Raw genomic sequence first — 22,832 nt, forward strand, 5'->3', positions numbered from 1 at the left:
GAGGAATGTTTTTCCGAGCTACATCAGGCACTGTGATGCCAAGAGTGCCCAGACAGATGAAAATATGAATTTGGAGGGGGGAAATGTGGGAATGCAGCAGGGACAGCCAGTGATGGGGTGCCCAGGGTAGGCACATGTGGAGCAGAGACACAGGAGTGAGTTCCCAGGAGGGACAGGGGCACACAAAAGGGAAGGGCCTGCAGGAAGGGACAGACCCACAGCTGATGTTTGTCCTCACACCCTGACCTGTGCCTCCAACACTGCATTCCCAGACAGCCTCCTGGAAAACAAAGCACTGATCTGTTTATTGAATACAATTGTTTCTTGAGGATAATTCCTGCAAGCAGACCTAGAATCTGCATGAAGGGATGGTAAATGTTGACACCAGTTCATCAGTTCCCTTGGTCCCAGCAAGTACTTCCAACCACTTGGGATAAATCCCAGCTGGCCTGTTTTTATTTTGGCAGAACTTTGTGATAAAACAACTCTTTTTCACACACACTGGAGCTGTTTTGGAGTGGCTCAGAGGCTGCTGGAGTGGAGGGGGGCAGTGTTATTTATCTCCCTGCACAGTGTGCCTTGTGGGAGGGGAAAATCAGTCACTCAGGAGCTTTTGTGAACAGGGACAGCTTTGCTGGTGCCCTGGGCTGGCTGGCACCTGGCAGTGGGGGCAGCCCACCCCAGGCTGCTGCTCCTGACCAGTGTGCAGTGCCCACTGTGTGGACTCCATTTCACTGCCTGCTGAGCTGTCCTGGGCTGTTTTCTGGAGTCCCAGCTCCCACCTGTGCCCTCAGCAGTGGCACCTGACACCAAATCCTGCCCTGGGCTCTGCTGGCACAGGAGCTGCCTGACAGGGACCTCAGCTTTGGGCCACACAAGCTCTGCCCTGGGGCTCTGCAGGCTCCACTTCAGGTAAGCCACACAATTGCTCACTCAGTGTTTATCAGTCCCAGCCTCTTGTCCAGCTCCATCCAGGAGTCTTTGCAGAAGGGAACAGCTCTGGTTCCTTTGCTCTCTGGCTGCTGGTCCAGCTGTCCCAGCCTCCCTGCCCACAAGGATTCTTCCCAGCTTTCCTTCCTGCCTCATTTCCTGACCCATCACAGCAGGGCTGGACCTTCTGCCATGCTGCCCTTGAGGTGTCCAAGCTCTCAGCCTCGAGCTGCTGTGAGGAGCTTGACTTGCTGTCACTGGGGAATTAAACTCTCTAACACTAATTTCAGTATTAGAAAGTGGCATTTCTTTATTTCAGCCCCAGGCATGCGAGGCATAACTCCCTATTACACACAGCACACCTTGCTGACCAGCTTTAATCTATGGAGCTTTTACATATCTAATACATTTCCCCAAACTCATACCTATATGCTAAACACTCCCTTGTATTTTCTGCATGTTTAAATCACTTCTCAGAGTTTATTTTCATTGGAGTAGGGTTCTTTTGAGGTTCTTGGCTAGTCGTTTGGGGAACATCCCATTTCTCCAACTATTCTTTTTTGTTCACAGACCTCCAAAAATGTTTCTTCTCTTTGAATGCATCCCATTGCTGTGGTCAGACCAGGTTATTAGTTCCTACCAGCATATCTCAGGCTCACAGTCTTTACGGCTGAGATAACCGCTTGCACACAGCACAAAGCCCTGTCCGGTAAACCGAAAGGAATTTCCAAGAGTTAATTAAACACGACTTGTTGCTTTTTTTTTTTTTTTGTCAACACCGGGACAGCCTCAGCCCCTGCCCACGTGTCCCCAGAGGCAGGAAGCTGCAGAGAGGGCAGGGACGGCGCTCCCTTGCGAAGGGGAGGAGGCAGCAGCCTTCAGCCCGCGGGGTGAAGTTCGCTCCTCCTCACTGCCCGGGTTAAGTTTCGTTTCCCAGCTGAGCCCTCCCTGTCCGCCCTGCCCGGAGCTGGCGCCATGGCCCAGGCAAAGGCCATGGCCGGGCTGAAGGAAGAGCTGACCTGTCCCATCTGCCTGGACATCTACAAGGAGCCCATGAGCGTGGGCTGCAACCACAGCTTCTGCAAGGACTGCATCAAGCAGGCGCTCCGGGGCCAGCAGAGCCCTGCCCGGTGCCCGCTCTGCCACTCGCCCGTCGGGGAGCTGCGGGCCAACTTCCACCTCCGCAACATCGTGCAGAAGTTCGTGGACGCTCCCGCGCACCAAGAGGAGGAAAAGCAGGAAGGGCAAGGCACGGAGAAGGGGGAAAGCTCGGGCCAGGCAGGGGAGGTGGTGCTGTGCGATTCCTGCCTCCAGGAGCCGCAGCCCGCAGTGAAGACGTGCCTGAGCTGCGAGGCCTCGCTGTGCCAGGCGCACCTGAGCAGGCACAACAGCCGGAACGGGCAGAACAGCCACGTGCTGGTGGAGCCCTGCGACGGGCAGCTTTTGGCCGAGAGGAGATGCCCCCAGCACGGCAAACTGCTGGAGTGCTTCTGTGAGAGTGACTCGGAGTGCATCTGCGTCCTGTGCTCCGTCATCTCCCACAAGAACCACAAGATCATCAGCTTGGAGGAGGCTTTCAGCGAAGCCCAGGTAAGAGGCTGCTGGCGCGGTGGCCCTGGCCCTGACCCAACTGCTGGGTCTGCAGTTCTCAAACTCAGGAGCTGCCCCTGCACCAGGAAAACCCCAGAGAGCTCCCATGGCACAGGGGCAGCTCCTGACTTTGAGAACTGCAGACCCAGCACGGGGCTAAATTGCAATCCTGGGCTTTTATTCTGAGTTTTGTCCCAGATTCTCTCTGGCTTTGGCCCTTGAGATATAAAACAAGATATTATAAGTGCTTTTTTTCCCCCTCCTGAGGGAAGAGTTTGGCCAGACTGGTGGGACTGAGTGCTCCTGCAAGGTTTTAGTCCTTGGTGCACCTCCAAGGCAAAGATGAGCCTGAGCTGCACTTACGCAAAGATAATTAATGACAGAGTAACAGAAAGAAAGGTGCCAACAGGGGAAATAGCTTTGTATGTGACTAGTGCACATGAACAGTTTTCAGCTTCAAAATGTCCTTTTTGTGCTTGTAATTGTGGCATTTGTTCAGGGATAAAACCTTCCAGTGAACCTTTATCTATTGATTTGTCCTGAGAGCATGCAGTGAGCAGACCTTTTGCAAGTCCAGCTTAACCCCTGTCGATAAAACTGCTGATCTTGTGCATTATGCCAGTCCTCTCCTGATATCTCCTTCCCGTGATATTTGTAGGTATCTTTAACTGGAATTCTGAAAACATTGAAAAACCATGAAGCTGCCGTGGATAAAGCCATAACAAAACTGCTGAAACAAATGGACAAACTAAAGGTTTGTTTCAAGGTCCCATATCACCTTGGGTGGTTGCTTGCTGGTAAATAATGAGATAAAGTTTTCTTTTGCCCTTCCCCAGATCATGGATTCTGAAGCTTTTTTAGTTCCTGGGTGGTTTCTCATGTATTTTTGAGATTTCTTCTTTGAGAAAGGACGATGCAGAACTTTCTTATCAGTCTGGGAGATCCATTCTTAGTTAAACTTGAAAGTCTGTGCCTCCTAATGAGTGGCTGGTGTGTGGCTTTTTTATTTTTCCAACCTTCAACGTTAAGTTACTTTTTTTAATCCCAGAAAAAAGACAGATTTTTTTTTTTCTGAGTAAGAGCTAATGTAGAAAATGTCCCTTACAAATTTGAAATTCTTTTCTTAATAGATTGATGAGAGCCAGCGAAGGGAACGGCTGGAGGGCCTGTTCAAGGAGATGTATAAGGAGCTAGGGAAGAAAAAAGGGGAGGTCCTGAAAGTTCTCAATGATTATGAGGAGGAAGAACTTTCTAAGATTCAGACAGAGGTGGATAATCACAAGAGGATTAAGGATTTGGCCAGCCAGGATGTTCAGGAGCTGGAGGCTCTGAGGAATCAGAAGGACATGCTTCTTTTCACCAAGGTACCGATCAGCATCCCCCTTCCCAGAGACACACAGCTCCAGGGCTGGCCTGTGCCTGCACTGTGCTGATTCTGCTTTCAAAATGTCTTTACAGGGTTTTTCAGCGATCAGAGGCAGGTAAGCTCTTCTGAGGTTTAATGTCTTTGCTGCCGATGGAGCTCTCGATGACAGGAGGGGACAGCCAGGGGGGCCGGGCTGTGCTCCAGGGAACAGGGACAGGAGCAGAGGGAACGGCCTCAGGCTGGGCCGGGCAGGCTCAGGGTGGGCACAGCAGGAATTTCCCCATGGAAAGGGCGCTCAGGCACTGGAACTGCCCAGGGAGGGTTGGATCCTCGTCCCTGGAGTGTCCAAGGAAGGGCTGGAGGTGGCACTCAGGGCTCTGGGCTGGGGACAAGGTGGGGATGGGGCACAGCTGGGACTCAATGGCCTTGGAGGTCTTTTCCCACCTCTGTGATTCTGTGGTTCCTTCTGTGTGTTTTAGGAAATGCCAGCCACTTCCTCAAAGGGAAGCTGTGCTAAAGCCACCCATTATTTTGGATAAATCAACAAAAGATGAGATTCTGAGTCTTTTCCAGCAATTCATCTCAAACATGGAGCTCTCCTTTAAGCAGCAACCTATCCCCGTATCATCTTGGGGATTTGCAACAACATCTACTGGTAAGTGCTCATTTCACCATGTCAAAAGCAAATGGGGAAGTCAATAAAACATCTTTAAGAAAGGACTATAATGAGGCACCAAGTACACTGTGTACCTCTAGAAGTGCTAATTCCTTACACGTGTGCTTATTTGCACATGTGTGTGCAGCAAAGGGAGTTGGTCCTGGCATTCAGGGCTTTGAGGCATGCCTTGAATGCACCTTGCTAAACCAGGCTATGGATGAAGAGGTTGGGAAGTCCCAGGAGTTTTGTAGGATTAAGAGAAGATAATAGCAATACCTCTTTGGCATCTCTCTGATTCAATGGGATTTTGAGAACTCATCCCAGCAGCAGCAGCAGTGTCAGACATAAATAACCTCGTCTTCCTGTGTAAATATTTCCACTCCTTTGCAATGCTTTGCAAGCTTAGCCCACAGTCCCAGAGCTGTGCACAGGGGACACCTGTCTGACTGAATTGGTGAAGTTAGGGTTCCCTAGGTACTGTTCTCTGGATGTTGCTTCAGCTCTTGGTGGCAGCGGGCCTCGGGTCAGGACAGAGGCAGACTCCAAATGTCCACAATCATCTGGTAATCAATGCATTTTTTCTCTTTAGGTCCCTTGTCATTTAGTGGTGGTACAACATACTATGGATCCATTTATGGATCTACCTCTCATTTTCCTTACAACTAGCCTAACGAAACACAAATTCAGTGGCAATCATAATGATAACAATCATAGAAAGGAGGAAGAGAGAGAGAAAACCCAACCAAAACTATTAGTGCACAGCACGATTGCTCCCCCATCACCTGCTCCCTGATGTCCAGCCACTGTTCCCGAGCAGCAATTGGCTCCTTGTGGACATCTGCCCCCAGTTCATACACTGGGCATGGTGTTCTGTGCTGTGGAATATGCCTTTGGCCAGTTTGGGTCACCAGCCCCAGCTATGCTCCTTCCCAGCTTTTTGTGCACCTCCTCGCTGGCAGAGCATGATTCACCGAAAGCTCCTCGGCTCAGGTCTAACTGCTCAGCCACAGCCAAACCATCTTTCTGTTACCAACATTATTCCCTACTGAGCCCAAAACTGTACCAGCTGCTGAGAAGAGAATGAATTCTCTGGAATGGAGTTCTCATGATTAGAATGAATCCCAGCCCAAACCAGGACAGGACTCCAATACACACAGTGCCATCCCAGAGCTGCTGGGAGGAGGATACCAGCAATGAGAGCTGCTGGAAGCTTGGAATTGTTTGTGCCTGGTTTGAATGCTGCCTCTGTGTGTTCCTTAGGTCGAAGACATCCATGGTAGAAGAAACTATGTCTTTTCATGATGTGTCTGTCAAGGCTGGACATCCTGCTAAGAACTTCAGGCTTAGAGAGACTGGAACCATCCCTTTCAAGTATCCCATCCATGCTGCCATCAGTGTGATGAAGCTCCTGTTAGTAATGTGGTTACAAGGTGTTGTTTTGTTTTTTCAGGCTTAGAAATTGTGAGCCTTGCATGTAGGCTATGCCAAGCTGGCACATCCGAAACTGATGTGAGTGTATCACAGCACCCCGCCTCTTCCTGCAAGAGCTCCTGTCTTATTGTTCTGTTAATCATAATGGAAATACCATTAAGTTGGGCATTTTTGCTCAGCTGTTTTAAATACCGTGTTAGGTTCATGTTAATAAAGTCATGTTATTAGTTTGTTAAACGCGATGGCAATTTATTTTATCTAAAAGTTGACAGCACAGCATTAACTGCTACACCACTGGGCAGCAGCGATGCTGATCTTTGATCTAAGGCGGCAGCTTTTGCCTCTGCCGCCTCTTTCCATCCTGCACAGCCAGTGCAGAAGCAAAGCTGCCCTGGGAGGCGAGGAGAGACGGGGCAGCGTTCCCTGCTGGAGACTGAGGGAAAACTTCCCGGAGCGGCTGCCACAGCGTAGGGAAAGGCGGAGCCGGCAGAGGGAACATTTCTCGGCCTGGGCTGGGGCGGAGGAAGGGGCTGGAGAGGGCGGGCTGGCAGGGCCCTGGGTTGTCTGCCTGCCTCTGGTTTCAGTCTCGGTTCTGTGCTGCTGCTGCAGCCAGGGGCAAAGCTCGGCAGGGATGTGGAGGGGCTGGCATCCTGGAGGCCGAGCTCACCTGCCCCATCTGCCTGGAGCTGTACCGGGAGCCGATGGCGCTGAGCTGCGGCCACAGCCTCTGCCGGCTGCGCATTGAGGAGGCGCTGCACTCCCAGGCCGACCTGGCTGTCACCTTGGAGCTCATTTCCCAGCAAGTTTTTGAGTTGTGGACAAGCTTGGTAGCTAGAAGGATTTATTATTATCTTTATCTACCACTTCCTATGCACTTCCTGGGTGTCAGCTGTAATTCAGTGGTGCAACGCTGCACCAACAGTTCCCCATCCACGAGAGGCTTTGCAGCAGCACGGCAGGCCCCAGCTGGATGGAAAGGCAGTCTCACACATCTACCTGGAATTTGAGATGTCACCTCGGTAACTTGCACGGATTAAAGCTGAGTTCAAACACTCGGCTTGTAAGCAGAGCTTGGAATCACTGTGTACCTCAGGGCTGCAGCTCAGTCTGTTACTCACAGCTGTGCTGCAAGTCCCATCCTAGCCTGTGGGATCAAGGTACTTTTCCAGAAACCTGGACACCATTTAATACATTTGGCATTCTTGTTCTGGCACTGCTACAACAGTAAGAGCCTGCCTGCAGCAAGTCAAGGCCCTGTTCACACATGGGGATTATCAAAACACCTCCTCCTCTCTCATTATCAGCATTTGAAAGTTCCAGTGCAGGTTGGTTAGAATAAGGCATTCCCAAGTAACAGTATGTAACAATTGGAATTCAACCTTCACAACGGGCTGTTAACCCAATAATTCATGTTGCCAAAGCCCTCTCCTCTTTGCAGACTCTGTCCTAGTGAAGAATTCTGTTACCTTTGGATGCTGGATGGTTTTTCTTGGTGCAGTGACTCTGTGTGCCCTAGGATTGCGAGTCTGGATCTGGTCACTGAGGATGTGAAGGGGGAGGATGTGAAGGTGGAGGCAGTGCAGCTGAATGACAGACTAATGACCCAGTATGAGACCCAGAAAAAGAAGTTTTTGTTGCAGCTGGACGTTCTGCTGGACGACGTGCGCGGTGAGCGGCCCCGACCCAGCCCTGCTGACACCGTGGGTAACAGGGACCCCAGTCCTTGGCAGCTCCTTCCACCAGGGTGTGAGGGGCTGCTGTGGCGTCCTGAGAGCGGTGGGGAGGGGGCAGGGGGCAGGTTTCTGTGGATAATGAGGGGATCTGCTCCTAAGCAGTGCAAGGCCAATTTCTCCTCTCTCTGATGTGGTTTCCTGCTCCCATCAACTTCCCAAGTTCTGGGTGCTCAGTCCCACTGTCAAGGAACATCCTCTGTGTTTGCCCAGCCCCATCCCCTCCTGGTTTATCTCTGACCATGAGATCCAGGGGGACAGTACCCAGCCCTACACTTGAGTTCATTGCCAGCTTTGTTAACCATTCTTCTCTATTTTTTTTTTTTTTAGATCAAAATCGCCAAGTAAATTAAGAAGAGCAGGTAAATCCTTTTCTTTACTTATAAAATGTTCCCTGCAAATTTCTCCAGTTGTTAATTTAAGGACTGTATGTCCTGCATTTTCCTGCTTCAGTTTTAAGGAGACATAAGCAGAATCTCAAAGGCTGTCCTTCACCTTAAAAGAAGGGACTCAGATCTATTCACATCTCATGTTCTGTTATTAACAAGATGTGATTTGTGTTTTACAAGGCTCTAACATTCAATACCATTTCTTTACAGCAAGGCTTCACCTACTGATACCTCTTCAGAATGTAAGTAAGTGTTCAAAAGTACCATTTATTCCTCAGGACTCTGGCTTGGGGCTGTGGGTCTTGCAGAGAAAATCTCCCACCTAACAATGTGATCAGCATTTTGTTGCAGGTATCTCCTGTCCTTGCCACAGCGTGTAGCCTCAGGGCAGAAGTCTCTGGGAACTCACCAGGGAAATCATCCTCAGCCTGAGGGAGACGCTGGGTTTGCTTCAGCACTCAGGAAAATTCTGAGCCTGTTCCAAGGAAAGACCATGGAGGGGTTCCCACCAGCTGGGCAGGAGCTGGAGCAAACTCAGTACCTGAAAAGGTTCCCTAAATAAATCCAAATGCTGCAGGAGATACGAATTGCTGCCACTGAAGTTCAGTTTGCAAATTACTATCTTCTTAATTCGTAAATTCAAAAGAAAATCCTACTTTCTTCATCACTTTTTAACTTTTGGGAGCAAATCTAGAGGTATATTTTTTAATCAGTGTATATGTCCATTTATTTCTCTTGTGAGCTCAATCAGTGGCTGTGCTCTACACAGAACGAGACAGTCACTCAAAACAGGTCAGGGAAAAAGAAATATTTTTTTCTGAGACGAGGCAATGCTCTACTTGGAAGCAACTTGTCAAATATGTTATAAAATATTACTTTATTTTACAGTAAGTGAAACTTTTTCATCCTGTTTATTCCTACAGCAGGAAAGCATTGTCGAGAAGGAACAACATACATACTTGTTTGAGAATTTTGATTCTCTTAGGTCCAGATGTAAGGGAGATCTGAAAAACAGATGTCAGAACTGAGATGGAAAGAAAAACTTGAATATTATCCAAAATTACCTCTAGTAATGAGAACCTGCCACATGTTTTGATCTCCCCTCCTACCTAAGTTCTCCTCCCCTCCTAAATTCTGTAACACATGAAAATTTTTTTTAGAAGTACTAAGAATTAACATGAACATAATAAAATTTCCAACTGCTGCTGCATTGCAAACTGTGGACTGTATTATCTCATGGGTCTAATTATACTTTTGGATGATGATTTGAGGTGACTCTGTTGTCACTATGTGGCTGAATAACCAAATAAATGGCTCTAGACATATGTAAGCAGGGTTGGAGGGTTCCATACCATCACCAGGAATTAGATGTTGAGAGCATTTTTTTGTGGGTAGACTCCCAAGAAATCAGGGCTGAAGTTCTCTGTTCTTTTACAGGACTTGTGGCTACAGCTCTGTTCTGACACTTCTGCTAATCAACACATACCTGATTTCAGGGATTAAAAATAAACCCAGCAGTCCATCTCAGATTTAGGGCAACATCTCTTCCTGCTTGAAATGGACTCTCCAAGCTGTGCTGTGTGCTCAGCCCTGGCTCTGCTGCACCCATCAATTGTCAGCACGACAGAAAGCCAAATTTTGGGAGCTCAAGGTGACTTTGCAAATGTTCCTTCCTGCTCGAAGGCAGCAAGGCACAAAGGGCAGCTGCTCTCAGCACTCAGAGGAGGCAGAAGAATGGAGGCTGTCCTTCAGCACTTTCCTGACCATCCTGGGCTTTCTCTGGCTGCCAGCTGAAGGAGCAGCCAGTGCTGCTGCTGCAGACAGAGTTCCTGCAGTGCTGCAAAACCCTGCAGACAGCAGCCCTCCCTCAAACCTGGGATTTGTAATCCTGCTGCAGGCTCACAAAGCTTTTGGTTGAAAATGAGAATCTAGGAAGGTGGAATTTCTGAGTTAGATGCTAAGTTGATGGTGCAGTTTAATTCCCCCATACATTGCTTGTTTGCAAAGGGACTCAAGTGGAATTTGTGACTTTTTTTAATGTTCTATGCTTTAGCCTTGAGGAAGCAAAGAGCTGAAAGACTGGATGAAAGCAGGGTAAGAAAACACACAGAATCCAGCAATTATTTAACTAAGCCTTCTAACACATCAACACTGAAAATTTTATCACCTGATTACTTCTTGACTCTTGGTGACAACATTGGGCCATGACACTGAAAGTGCAGCAATTCTGCACAGATGTTTGTGCAGAACACTTTTCTTGATTGCAGTATAATTGTGACATGCACAGTGACATGCACATGATATCCTGAGATAAGGACAGAACTTATTTCTTTTTGATAACTTTATGGCTTAAGCATTTTGATTACCTAAGAACTCTGATTCATTGCATCTTTCCTTTTGTATTACGCCCTCTCACCTCCAACCACTCAATTTTTACTTGGCATTTGTCTCATCCTTGATGGAAGCCTTTAAAAGCAGCTCATTTTAGCTCTTCTTTTTTGATTTTGCCAAGCACTGAATGATGTGACTGAATTAAATTAAATGCATTTCAAGCATTAGGATGGGCCTCTTCCTGTTACTTAGTCTGATGGGTTTTCTAAGTAAGTCAGACCTGCCACACATAGACGTGTGTGTGTGACACTAATGAGGGCCTTCCAAGCCCAGCAGGTCAGGGTGGGGAGGAAGGTTTGTCCCAGCTCTGACAGAACTCACAGATGGGAACCAGGCAGTTCCATCTTCTCCATCTCCAAACTTGATGCAAGAATGTGCAAATCCAGGCCCGAATCTCAGTGCACTGCGAGCTGTGGAGGGAGGGAAGGGCAAGGAGAGTTAAAAACTCATTTTTAACCACTCTCAGCATAACCCAGCCATCTTCCCATGGAGCTGTACCAACAGGAGCAGGGCACTGGGCAGGGAGGTGCCAGGAGGACAGGAAGGAAGGAAGGAAGGAGGCTCCTTACTCAAAGCTGGGAGCCAGGTGGCACAAAGCAGCTGAGAGCTGGGGAAATCAGAGGCTGCCCTTATCTGCTGGGTGATAACGCTGAGCTGGGAGCCTGGGAAAAGCTGGGAAGAGCCAGGGAGAGCCACTGCCTGTGGGGTTTATGGACAGAGGGCTGATAACACCATCACAGGCAGAGCAATGTGCCAGGTGGCACCAGGGCACGGCAGGGCTGGACAGGGGCTGCCGGGCAAAAGGCAAGGAGGGAGGGCTCCCGGGGCTGCCCAGGAGTACCTGCTCTGTGGAACAAAGCAATTTCCAGGATTACTTTGCAGTGTCACCAACTGGTCTGTGGAGATCTGATATTCCAAAGATGATGTGGTGATCTGGGGAAGCATTGGGTTTTCCAGGCAGGCTGAGTGGGATGGGCAGATGGCACACGCTGGCATTTGTGTGTCAGCAAACCCCAGCCTCTTGGCAGGAGATTCTGGAGCGTGAGGAGCTCAAAGACACATTTCCCCAAGGGCAAAGGTTCCCTCAGCACAGAAATATATTAACCATAAAGCTTAATATACCTTGAGAGGAGGACAGCACTTGGAAGTGAAATTATTTAATTACCTTAAATCATTGCTTGGATTTTTTCCACCCATTTTTAAGAAAACCAGTCTAAAAGTAAGAAGGAAAAAAGCCTACTATTTTTTTAGGTCCAGAAAAATAATAATGCTTGGGATTTTTTTCTTTTACTATCATGTTCCAAGAAGATATTATTTCCCTGTTTCTTCCATGAAGACATGATGTATTGGATGATCCAAGTTTTCCACAGTCTGTGCTTCTAGAACAAGAATGAAAATGCTGGAACACGCATTGCTTGGGTTTGTGATTTCTTATTAGGATTCTGCAGAGTCCCTGCACAATAGGCTTTGAATGCTTTTGTCATAGATGTCACTCCTGCCAAGGATTTGCTCTGGTTGTCTTGAAGTCACCATACTTCAAACTCAATTAAAACTCCTGTGGAAGTCCCTAAAGGGATTGGGAAGTCAGTCACTGATGTTTTTGACAATGGACAGTCAGGGGAGAGGGAGGGAGCTCTTCTATTTCCATTGCAATTGCCTGTTCTGGTTACCATGACATCTAATAAACCCTCATGGAGAAAGGAAATGTTTTCTATTGAAATATTCAGTATTTCTACAGGAAGATTTATAGCATTTGCTTAACACTGAAAGACAAGAGCATGAATTCTGCAGGCTTGAAGTTGGCCTCCTTTGCTCCAGCTGCGTATTGATGGGGGTTTTTGACAGTTTGCATTCAAGGTTCCACCTGGAATGCAAATATTGGGCAATGTTTGACTTCAGATGAAACGTCTGCTTTTCTGTGTGAAGGGAAGGGAAGGCAGACAGGGCTGGGCATGGCCCCTCCAACCTTGAACCCCCAGCCCAGAGGCAAGAGCAGAGCACTTAACAGAAACCTGGGATTTTTAATACCCACAGTGCCAAGGATCCTTCATCCTTCCCAGGTTTCAATGAATCCCATTCATTTCAACGAATCCAGGTTTCACTGAATCCCAGTGGTACCCAGGGCAAAAAGGGGCCAGAGAGTGCCACGCTTCCCCACCTGCGCCAAGTTTAATCTCACTTCACCTCACATTATCACCTCACATTATCACCTCGCATTACCAACCCTACACTTCCAATTTAAAAGGGCTGCGTGCAAAGCCAAGGGCCAGGAGCCGCCTCTCCCGCACACCCGGATCCCCTCGGAAGTGCCCCGGCCCGGGGGGTGGAAGGGGCGCGGCCCTGCCCGGCCCTCCCTGCCCGGAGCGGGGCGGTGCTGCCGGGCCCCGCCGCGGGCGGGCAGTCTCTCCGTCTGTCCGTCTGTAACTCTGTCTGTCCGCCCGGCCGGCCGTCTGTCTGTAACTCTGTCCGGCCGTCCGTCCGTCCGTCCGCCGGTCGGTCCCAGCCGCCCCAGGGAGCCGCGGACGGTGAGTACCGAGGGCAGGGGCCGGGGCACAGCGGGGTCCGGCTCGGACCCTCCTGGGCTGCTGCTCGCAGCCGCGGAACGAGCAGGAGGAGAGGAAAATGCCCGTGGAAGCCATGAGGAAGCTGGGTAGGAAGGCAGCGGGACCCCGAGGCTGAAAGTGAATGTGGCGTTGAGGGCTGCGCTGTTGCTCTCGCTTCCCTTCCGCTCTGCCCGGACCCTCAGTGCTGCCTGGGCTTCCAGAGCTCAGCCAAACCCGCAGTTTCAGGGGGCGCACAGCGTGCGGGCTTCTTCTTGCAGGTTTTTATTAATTCTGTCAATTTTTGTTAATTAAAACACAACAGTTGCATTATTCAGCGCCGTCCCGGTGTGCTTCCATTGGGATCGGACAGCCCCAGCCCTGTGGATGCAGCCAGCCAGGCTGTGATGGGCAGTGTGGGATGCTCTGGGATGAGCTGGCAGCTGCTGCCTGAGGAAATCCCTTTGGGAGCTCTTCCTCAGCCCATCCTCAGTGGGCTGCTCAGTGTGCCACCTTCCCCTGCTAACAGAAAGGGTGGGAGAAGGGCCCTAACGCAGGAATAACTGAAATTGCTGAAAGCCTTGGCAAACTCTCCCTAGAAATCCAGGTGGGATGGAAGCTTCAGCACGCTCAGCTGCCCTTGGGAGGTGACACAACTTCCCTGGAATAGCTGGCTGCCAGCAGGGATCCCATGGGATCTTCCCCAAAAATGCAGGAGGCTGCTGCTGCTCGGGAAAAGTGAGGAGATCCCGTATTTGGAGTCGGGGCAGATCCCATATTTCACAAAAGCGAGGTTTTATGGTCCGGCTTTGCGCGTTTCCCCACATGAGCGGATGGCTGCTGGTTATTGTGCCGAAAGCAAGGCAGCTCTGTTTCCACATGTGTTCCTTAAACGTGGTTTTCATTATTCATGTTATTTTCAGTCCTTTGTGGAAGTAAATGTTTGTGGCTTGAATGTTTTGCTGGAGGATATGAAGGATTCTGTCAAATTCCAAGGTGCAGGCAGTGTTGTTGCCGTGCTTATCTGGGTGTTATCATGGTAATATTGAATTTCCTTGTTGCTCCACAACAGTAAAGACATTATTTGAAAAAACCTTGTTGTCCAACAAGAGAAAGGTCAGAGATTTAGTTGTCAAAAGGATGTGATATACTTTCATGTTGTATTCTTAGGGGGTGCATTTTCTAAGGGCCCAGCTCTGGTCGGTTTGTGTGGAATTTGGATTTCTGATTCACCTTTACAATTCTCCACAAATTGTTCATGTCCTTTTAGATTATGGAGTTAGGCATTAGTTTTTAGTTCCTGTAAATTCTTCTGTCTAGCAAGGGGTACATGAGGGTGGGAAGTGATCGCATACAGTGATAATTTAAATGTGGAAAAATAAGGAAAACTGACATGGGTGTTGTAGCAACTGACATGGGTGTTTTGATTCAGTTTCTACTCTGAAATGCTCACATCTGAAGTTTCACCTCATAGTAATTATTTCAGCAGGTGAGTGAGCTTCCCAATCCAGTTTTCTCTTACTCTCAAGGTGACTCTGATGTGCCGCAGAAGAATGAAGTCCAAGCCAGCCCTGGGCTGCAGGTAGTGCTCCCCCAAAAACAGAAGCCAGGCAGATGCTGCCACATCATGGGATCAGAAAGAAGGGCCCAGATGGGTTCCAGAAATAGTCTGGAGTTCTGATGTCTTCTAGAGACTGCAGGACCTCCCTGTATCTTCATTTTATGGTAGTCAGTTGATAACAGATACTGGAAATTTCCTCAGTTCTGTCTTGTAGTTTTTTTATCGTAAGTGAAGTTTGTCACAACGAGACACTCCCTGAAAGGCCAAAAGGAGTGATAAAAGTGAATTCTGGGTTGTGTGTAAATAGCAGCTTTCAGAATAAAAACTACAGCAGCTCCTTTTCCAAGTTATATGTACAGAATGTCCTCCAGTGTCCAAACCATGAACCAGAGGTGTTTTCTCAGCATTGGTTTTTTTTTTTTAATGTGTAAGAATAAAATCCAGTTTTGTTGGACAAGCCAGGGGCTAACGGTTTCAAAATTAATACAGGGCCGCACTTTGAGACAGAAAAGGGTGAAATGAGTGCTGGAAATCGTGTTATTTCCTACTGTCCTGACATGGCAAAGGGCAGGGACTGTGTGCTGAAAGGTCCTTTTCATTCCACGGAGAGAAAGCTGTCATGCAAGTCAGCACAAAGAGCCAGTATGTGCTCAGAGCTCTGGAGCCAGAAAGGTTTTTACTTAGAACATTTCCCTACTGTCTGGACACAACCGAAACCCAGGCACCCCCTCCCATGCAGATGTTTTACAGCAGCACCAAACTGAGCTGTCTGGGGTTTGTCTTGGCACATTTCAGAAAATTCCCAGGTTTGACTGAGCTGCCTGCAAGTCCTGGAAGGAGGGACAGAAGGAATCAAAAGAATTTTCACTACTGAAATCTTTACTAAAATCTCACAAAACAAACTCATTGCTACACATAAAAAGTACCCTGGCTTGATTTTTTTTTTTTCCCCCCTCAGCTTTTACAGTGTTGATTTGCTGAGCTTTGGGTGGGTGAGAAGCCTTTTGATTTGTAACTCTGTGCTGGTAAAACAAATACAACTTCTTGAGCAAATACAGCTCCAAAATGGACTTTTGCAAAGTAGAGCTGACACAAGCTTTTGTAATACTCCCTTGATTCTCACTGTGTATTTAAGGGGGTTATGAGGGCTGTAAATCATCCCTGAGCACAATTTGCAGTCCTGTACAGGTGGGTGAGATTGGAAAGCTGCAGGCTAGGGCTGGGGGTCTCCTCCAGGTGTGATCATCTTGAGCGTGTCCCTTCTTGCAGTGCAGCTTCTTCATTTGAAGATCCTGACTCTTCACGTGGCACTCGGTGCTCTGGGCTGGGGACAAGGTGGACATTGAGCACAGCTGGGGCTGGGAGGGCTTTTCCAACCTCAGTGATCCTGGGATATTACAGCAGGGAGGGAGGCAGCCCCTGGGACACAGAAATTCCATCCCTGCTGCTCTGGGGTCTGTGTGTGAAACTCTCCTTTCAGTACCAGTTCAGGGACACCCAGCAAAGAGGCAGGGTTTGGTTATTGGGAGGGCGCAGGAGCTCACCCACCAAAGAGATGCTCCCTGCCTAGGTCTGTACTGAATGGAAACTCTTTGGGAGTCCCAGCATGGAGCAGGAGATGAAACAGAAACTCCTCCCTGGTATTTTCTGTGCGTGGGCTTTAGATATGTCTGCAGCTCCAGGGACAGGGACACCGCTGTTGGATTAGTTGGGTTTGGAATTACTTTCTAATTGGTTCTAGAAGTCTCTGAAGGAGCCATTGCAAATATTAAGTCCTGTAGTTATTTCTGCTCTTTGGGTTCCTTCTGCTCGGGCTGTCCTAAGGCACACAAAGTCACTCCTCTCACTTCTCCCTCCCATACCTTTGGGAAACTCGCACTGCAGGGATGGTAGCAGGCAATGTTTTAATTAGGAATATTTCTGTACCAATAGGACTGTCCAGCCCTGGCCCAGCTGCCCAGGGAAGTGCTGGAGTCCCCACCCCTGCAGGGATTTAAGGCTTGTAGATGTGGCACTTGGGGACATGGGTTAGTAGAGGCCTTGGCTCTGCTGGGAGTGGCTGGACTGGGTGACCTCAGAGGGATTTTCCAACCTGAATGACTCCACAGTTCTGTGATGCTGTAGCTGCTTGAGAAATGGTGATTAACTGAACACATTCTGGGGCAGACTCAAGTGGCATCCTTAGCACTGCCAGTTCCAGTAGCAATTTATTAATTGGTACAATTAATTCAGGGCAATTGGACAATTAATTGGGCGATTAATTCAGCAGTGAGCGTTCCATGGACAGGAGTCTGGCTGATGTTTGCACTTCACAGAGAGGACGTGAGCAGCACATCAAATCCATGCTGTCATTGCCACTCTGGGACTGCAGTGCCAGAAAGGGAAGCCTGGCAGTGCCACCTCTCAGGGTTCTCTTGCTGGGTCTCTCACCAGACCAGTGAGCTTCTGGCTAAAATGGCCTCACTGTACTGGTGGTGCCAGGTGTTGGGGCTTAAGGAGTTTTCTGGAGAATTCTGGATGTTTTCTGCAGGTGGGAGAGCTGTCTAAGTGCTGGCAGTCACTTGGTGTGCTCAAGTTTCATTAGGGTTTGTCTCATCAAGAGTTTGCTCTTTCCCAGTCAGGCAATATGTTCCCAGTGTTAAATTATTGGTATAATTACCCTGCTTTGCTGTCTGTGGGCAGCTTGGTCTAGAGCACCAGTTCCAGCAGAAGTGTCCCACCTACCTACCATTGTGCCCAATAATATGTTTTTCACTTCTGTACGTTATTTTGATCAGGTGCAATTTCCTTGTAAAACCAGTTTTGCAAAAGTGTGAAATGCTTTTTTTTGCAGCGTGTCATTGGCTATAAAAAAGCCACTTCTTAGGTAACAGACCTTTACAGTATTTGGCAGGCGAAATCCCTGCATCAAAAAAAAAAACAAAACAAAAAACAACCCACAAGAGACATAGACTGAGCTGTGCTTTGCTGGAAATGTCCCACTTGCAGTTAATTTTTAGCAGCTGAGCTGGAGTGGCTGTGGCACTACAATAAACCCTCTGTCTGGCTTTGCGAGGTGGAACAGGCTGCAGGCAGAGATTTTCTCAAGGAAGCCTCCCAGAAAGGCAGTGCTGCTGCATTCCTGTCCATGTCCCAGCCCTGCCAGCAGCAGGTGTATTCCACGGGATATCAGCTTCCCTCCTGGGAAAGGTCATTCCTTGCTTCACAGGGATACAGTGGGGGGAGGCTCCCTTGAGAAAATCTCAATTCCCAAGCAAGCTGAGAGGTTCCCAATCTGCTTGGAAATTGCTTTCTCTCTGCTGAACTGAGAGTTTCAGCCCTTGCTTTTGATAAATGCTGTGTTCAAGTCTCACATTGTACATTCATTTTTGGTTTAATGGTTTTTTTTTGTGTTTTCAGTGAGTCCTGGTGATGGCAGCGATGACAGAAACCAACCATATCCATGAAGTGATGGAAGGGCCAGAAGGAGATGATGCCAAGTGCAGTTTCCATCACACAATGTTCCTGGAACCCCAAGAGAAGAAGAGGAACATGAAGGCTCTGCTGGTTAAGCGAGCAAAGGAAACGTGCAGCTGCACCCCGGCCAAAATGAAAGATTGTATTCTGGGGTTTTTCCCCATCTTACAGTGGCTTCCTAAATACAACCTCAGGGAGTACCTCCTGGGGGATGTAATGTCTGGTGTGATCGTGGGGGTCCTGCTGGTCCCACAGTCCATTGCCTACTCCCTCTTGGCCGGGCTGGAGCCCATTTATGGCCTTTACACCTCCTTTTTCTCCTGCATCATTTACTGCATCTTCGGCACCTCCCGCCACATCTCCGTCAGCATCTTCGGCGTGGTGTGCCTGATGCTGGGCCAGGTGGTGGACAGGGAGGTGGAGAGGGCTGGCTACCAGCTGGAGCCAGCTGTGCCCAGTGCCCTGCCAGGCCCGGGGGGGCACGGGAACGGCACTGGCAACGGGACAGAGCCGCTCTGTGACAGCGGCTGCTACGCCATGGCCGTGGCTGCCACCGTCACCTTCATCTCTGGGGTGTACCAGGTAAGGGCGGCTGCTCCACACCTCCTGTGGCTTCTTTTTTTTTGTTTTTCTTTTTTTAATGCAGTGATTTCACCTGCCAAATACTGCAAAGGTTTGTTACCTAAGAAAGAAGTGGCTTTTTTACAGCCAATGACACGCTGCAAAAAAAAGCATTTCACGCTTTTGCAAAACTGGTTTTACAAGGAAATTGCACCTGATCAAAATAATGTACAGAAGTGGAAAACATTAATGATAGGTAGGTGGGACACTTCTGCTGGAGCTGCTGTTGGCCTTGTGTTAGAGATAGAAACGAGACAAGACATCTGATATTTTTTTCCAGAATATTACATCTTTTATTATGGAGAGTTCATATTTTTATATGGTATTAGAAGGTACTGTGTTTGAATGTAATTGGTTAATAGTCTAGTGAAACTCAGTTCATTGGTTGGTAAGGGTTATTGTACATGTCTATCAAACTTCTCTAGTTTTAGATATTTACATATTCTAGTATTCTAATATCCTTCTGTATTAATATTCTAATGAGATAGAACTCTTGTTTTTGTAAGTGCATCTCATTTTTTTCACAAGAATAGATTGTTATGCAAATTGATTTTCATTCTTAGAATTTGTTTCTCATAGAAACTCAACAGAGTCTTAATTCAGTTAAAATAGTAATAAGGCCTGATTTTACAAGGCCTTTCTTTTGGAAAGTTTTACCTGCACCTGCAGCTCTCAGTCCCACCTCTGCTCACCACCTTCCTCCCTGTGGCCTGAAGCTCTGTTTATTTTTTGGCATTAGACCCCATTTCATTGGGCCAAAATGTGATGTATCAGCTCCTAATTCCAGTCTTTTATCATTTGCCTTTAACAAAGAAAATTTGGATAGTAAAAGTATCTCCAGTTTCCTTTTATTTGCAAATGTGCTTTTAAAAATTTGCTGTTTGCCCATTTGAAGCCAAAACAATGCTATTGCATGGAAAGGATTCTACTGAGAGGATACAATATATTTTATATTTACATATCTCTAGTTATTTTCTAGAATTCACTGCTTGCCTAAATTAAAGCAGGTATCCTTGTTTTTAGAGTCTTATACATTAACCAGAGTGGGATTTTTTTAGCAGTACTGCAGAGCTGTGGTATTTGAGTTTGTGAGTTCACATTCATTTGTCCTCATCTGTCCAGGGTGACAGCCAATCAAAATATATAGGAGAGGAACAAAACATGTTTGTGACACTTTAAAACACAGGTTTTGGATACAACTTGGAACTTTTTGTACTGCAAGTTCTTGTTGAGTTATTTCAGAAATATTCTGGGCCTCCCAGGCTACACTGGATTTTGGGTTTCATCTTTCATCCCTGTGGGATGGGTGCAGTTTGTGAATTGCACTTAAAAGTCTTTGCAAGTGAAAATACAATTAAGTTTCTTTATCTGAAGAAATCAGATCAGTTTCTCTTCAGTCCCTCTGAATATTAGGCATATTCTCTACAGGCCAACACCCTCAAATTTCTTTTTTTCAACCAAAATCACACATTCTTTTTATCAGAAACTTTACAATCAAATCATAAAAAGAAAATCTTCTCTCATCAGTTAATACTAACTAGGTAAGCTAATTACTATTGATGTTTTACACTTAGAATAACCTTGAATTATCAAGGCAATAAGGGAGCCTTTGAGAGCTGTGGGCTGATTTCATCCAGTGCAGGTTCCAGACCTGCCTTATCTTCAGTAATTCTTTGAGATTCTCATGGAGTTCCCAGTTATCTCTGTTCTTATGATCTGCAGCAGAGCAGTTTGCAGCTCACAGACTTTCTGAGTCAGAGGCACCAAACTTTCTGCAGTGCAAAGGACAGTTGTCACCCCACAAGCTGTGGTTTTATTGCAGGCTCTGAACTCCAGTGCAGGCAGACAAAGGCCAGCAGGAAAGTTTTAGATCCTTGCAAAGTTCACAGAGTTTAGATGAATTGAAAGAGAAATGGCAACAGCAGGCAGTATTTCAAATGTGGGGTTTGGATTTTTCCCCTAGGTTTTCTTCTTTTCTTTTTTTCTCCCCCAGGGTAAATAGCAGAGCAGACAATGAACATTTGTTCAGGGGATGGAAGATTCCCCAAAAAGCCTGGTTTGAATACTTTTATATACAGGGAGTATATAATAATTATATATATTTTTATATAATAAATATTTTACATTTTTATAAAATATAAAAATATTATATATTTTAATATTTTAATCATTTTATATTTTATATAATATATATTATTATATATATTTAAAATACTTTGAATACAGGGAGACTTTTCTCCCTGCTCAGACCATGCCTCATCCTCCAGGGCCGTGCATGATGTTGGGTTTTTTTATCCCAGCTGACAAAATCTGTGGGATTTGTGTCCTGACACGTTGTGTGTGTTTGGTTCCTTCCAGGTGGCCATGGGTTTCTTCCAGGTGGGCTTTGTCTCCGTGTACCTCTCGGATTCTCTGCTGAGTGGTTTTGTCACAGGGGCCTCCATCACTGTCCTGACCTCACAAGTCAAGTACCTGCTGGGCCTGGACATTCCTCGGAGCGGGGGCGTGGGCTCCCTCGTCACCACCTGGATAAACATCTTCAGGAACATCCACACCACCAACATCTGTGACCTCATCACCAGCTTCTTGTGCTTCCTGGTGCTCATCCCAGCCAAGGAGCTCAACGAGCGCTTCAAATCCAAGCTCAAGGCTCCGGTTCCGGTGGAGCTCTTTGTGGTCGTGGCAGCCACTCTGGCATCTCACTTTGGGAAGCTGAGGGAGACTTATGGCTCCAGCATTTCAGGGCACATCCCCACGGGGTTTCTGCCCCCGCGCCCTCCAGTCTGGACCCTGATTCCCAGCGTGGCCTTGGATGCCATCCCCATTGCCATCATTGGCTTTGCCATCACCGTGTCCCTCTCAGAGATGTTTGCCAAGAAGCACGGCTACTCCGTGAGGGCCAACCAGGAGATGTACGCCATCGGCTTCTGCAACATCATCCCCTCCTTCTTCCACTGCTTCACAACCAGCGCAGCTCTCGCCAAGACCCTGGTCAAGGAGTCCACGGGCTGCAGGACCCAGATGTCCGGCATGGTGACCAGCCTGGTGATCCTCCTGGTCCTCCTCGTCATCGCCCCTTTGTTCTACTCCCTGCAGAAATGCGTCCTCGCCGTCATAACCATCGTCAACCTCCGCGGAGCCCTGCGCAAGTTCAGGGACCTGCCCAAGATGTGGCACCTGAGCAGGGTGGACACGGTGATCTGGGCGGTCACCATGGTGGCCACGGCGCTCATCAGCACCGAGATCGGGCTCCTGGTGGGGGTTTGCTTCTCCATGCTCTGCGTCATCTTCCGCACCCAGCGCCCCGAGGCGCCGCTGCTGGGCTGGGTGGCCGAGTCGGAGACCTACGAGTCCCTGTCTGCCTACAAGAACCTGCAAACCAAGCCTGGCGTGGTGGTGTTCCGCTTCGAGGCCCCCATCTACTACATCAACAAGGAGTGCTTCAAATCCACCCTCTACAAGCAAACTGGGGTCAACCCCGCGTGGGTGAAGGCAGCCAAGAAGAAAGCGGAGAAAAGAAAGCTCAAGGAGAAGGAGGAGGGGTCCGGGGACAAGCAGAGCAGCATCCCCGTGGATTTGGGGTCGGAGCCCGTGGGGTTTCACACCATCGTGATCGACTGCTGCGCCGTGCAGTTCCTGGACACGGCCGGCATCCGCGCGCTCAAGGAGGTCTGCAGGGACTACAGGGACATCGACGTGCACGTGCTGCTGGCCCAGTGCAGCCCCTCTGTCAGGAGCTCCCTGCTCCGAGGGGAGTTCTTCCAGGAGGGGGAGGACCAGCTGCTCTTCCACAGCGTGCACCAGGCCGTGGACTTTGCCCTGGGCACGCAGGGGCACGGTGCTCCCAAGAAATAGCTTGGGAAGAGAGAGATTGGAACAAAGGCTGGGCAAACGTGTCTGTGTGTCTGTGAAATCGATGTGTGTGTGTGCTCAGGGAGCAGGGCAGGGTGGTGCCAGCGCTCTGGTACCCTGCAATCTCTCTGGATTTACCTGCCTGGGGTAGTGATTCCATGGGAGGTGCTGAATGAAGGCAGTTCTTAACTTGATTGTGGCCAATCTGCAGATCTTAAGTTTGTATGGGATTGTTCATCTCATGTCTCTGCTCTGGAGCTTTCTGTGTCTCAGTTCCACTCTGAAATTGTGATCAAGTCTTTTTTGCCACCCTGTCC

The 22,832-nt window shown here is 48.3% G+C and overlaps 2 protein-coding genes across 3 annotated transcripts; both read left to right on the forward strand.

The window, feature by feature from the left end:
- Nucleotides 1-1,831: 1,831 nt before the first annotated feature.
- On the forward strand, nt 1,832-6,212 carry LOC118692053 (E3 ubiquitin/ISG15 ligase TRIM25-like). Of its 2 annotated transcripts, none has more exons than XM_036391640.2 (6): nt 1,832-2,520; nt 3,179-3,274; nt 3,651-3,884; nt 3,979-4,001; nt 4,366-4,541; nt 5,134-6,212. In XM_036391640.2, exons 1-6 carry the CDS (start codon nt 1,906-1,908, stop codon nt 5,208-5,210), a joined length of 1,221 nt encoding a protein of 406 aa, XP_036247533.1. In that variant the 5' UTR covers nt 1,832-1,905; the 3' UTR covers nt 5,211-6,212. The 2 variants fall into 2 exon arrangements, with proteins under 2 accessions (XP_036247533.1, XP_036247534.1); XM_036391641.2 differs by having other exon boundaries at nt 1,833-2,520; nt 5,805-6,212.
- Nucleotides 6,213-17,997: 11,785 nt separating this feature from the next.
- Nucleotides 17,998-22,518, forward strand: LOC118692199 (sulfate transporter-like). Its single transcript, XM_036391869.1, has 2 exons — nt 17,998-18,624; nt 21,022-22,518. The coding sequence occupies exons 1-2, from the start codon at nt 17,998-18,000 to the stop codon at nt 22,516-22,518; spliced, it is 2,124 nt and encodes a 707-aa protein (XP_036247762.1).
- The last annotated feature ends 314 nt before the right edge of the window (nt 22,519-22,832 follow it).

Source organism: Molothrus ater, chromosome 15 (genome assembly GCF_012460135.2).
Source record: "Molothrus ater isolate BHLD 08-10-18 breed brown headed cowbird chromosome 15, BPBGC_Mater_1.1, whole genome shotgun sequence".
NCBI lineage: Eukaryota > Metazoa > Chordata > Aves > Passeriformes > Icteridae > Molothrus > Molothrus ater.

What these genes read in the sequence shown, in the direction of transcription:
- LOC118692053 (XM_036391640.2), top strand. Translation starts at nt 1,906, where the DNA reads ATGGCCCAGGCAAAGGCCATGGCCGGGCTGAAGGAAGAGCTGACCTGT. An exon ending in AGGCTTTCAGCGAAGCCCAG is followed by an intron (nt 2,521 to 3,178) that starts GTAAGAGGCTGC and finishes TGATATTTGTAG; the next exon opens with GTATCTTTAACTGGAATTCT. An exon ending in AACAAATGGACAAACTAAAG is followed by an intron (nt 3,275 to 3,650) that starts GTTTGTTTCAAG and finishes TTTTCTTAATAG; the next exon opens with ATTGATGAGAGCCAGCGAAG.
- LOC118692199 (XM_036391869.1), top strand. Translation starts at nt 17,998, where the DNA reads ATGGCAGCGATGACAGAAACCAACCATATCCATGAAGTGATGGAAGGG. An exon ending in TCATCTCTGGGGTGTACCAG is followed by an intron (nt 18,625 to 21,021) that starts GTAAGGGCGGCT and finishes GGTTCCTTCCAG; the next exon opens with GTGGCCATGGGTTTCTTCCA.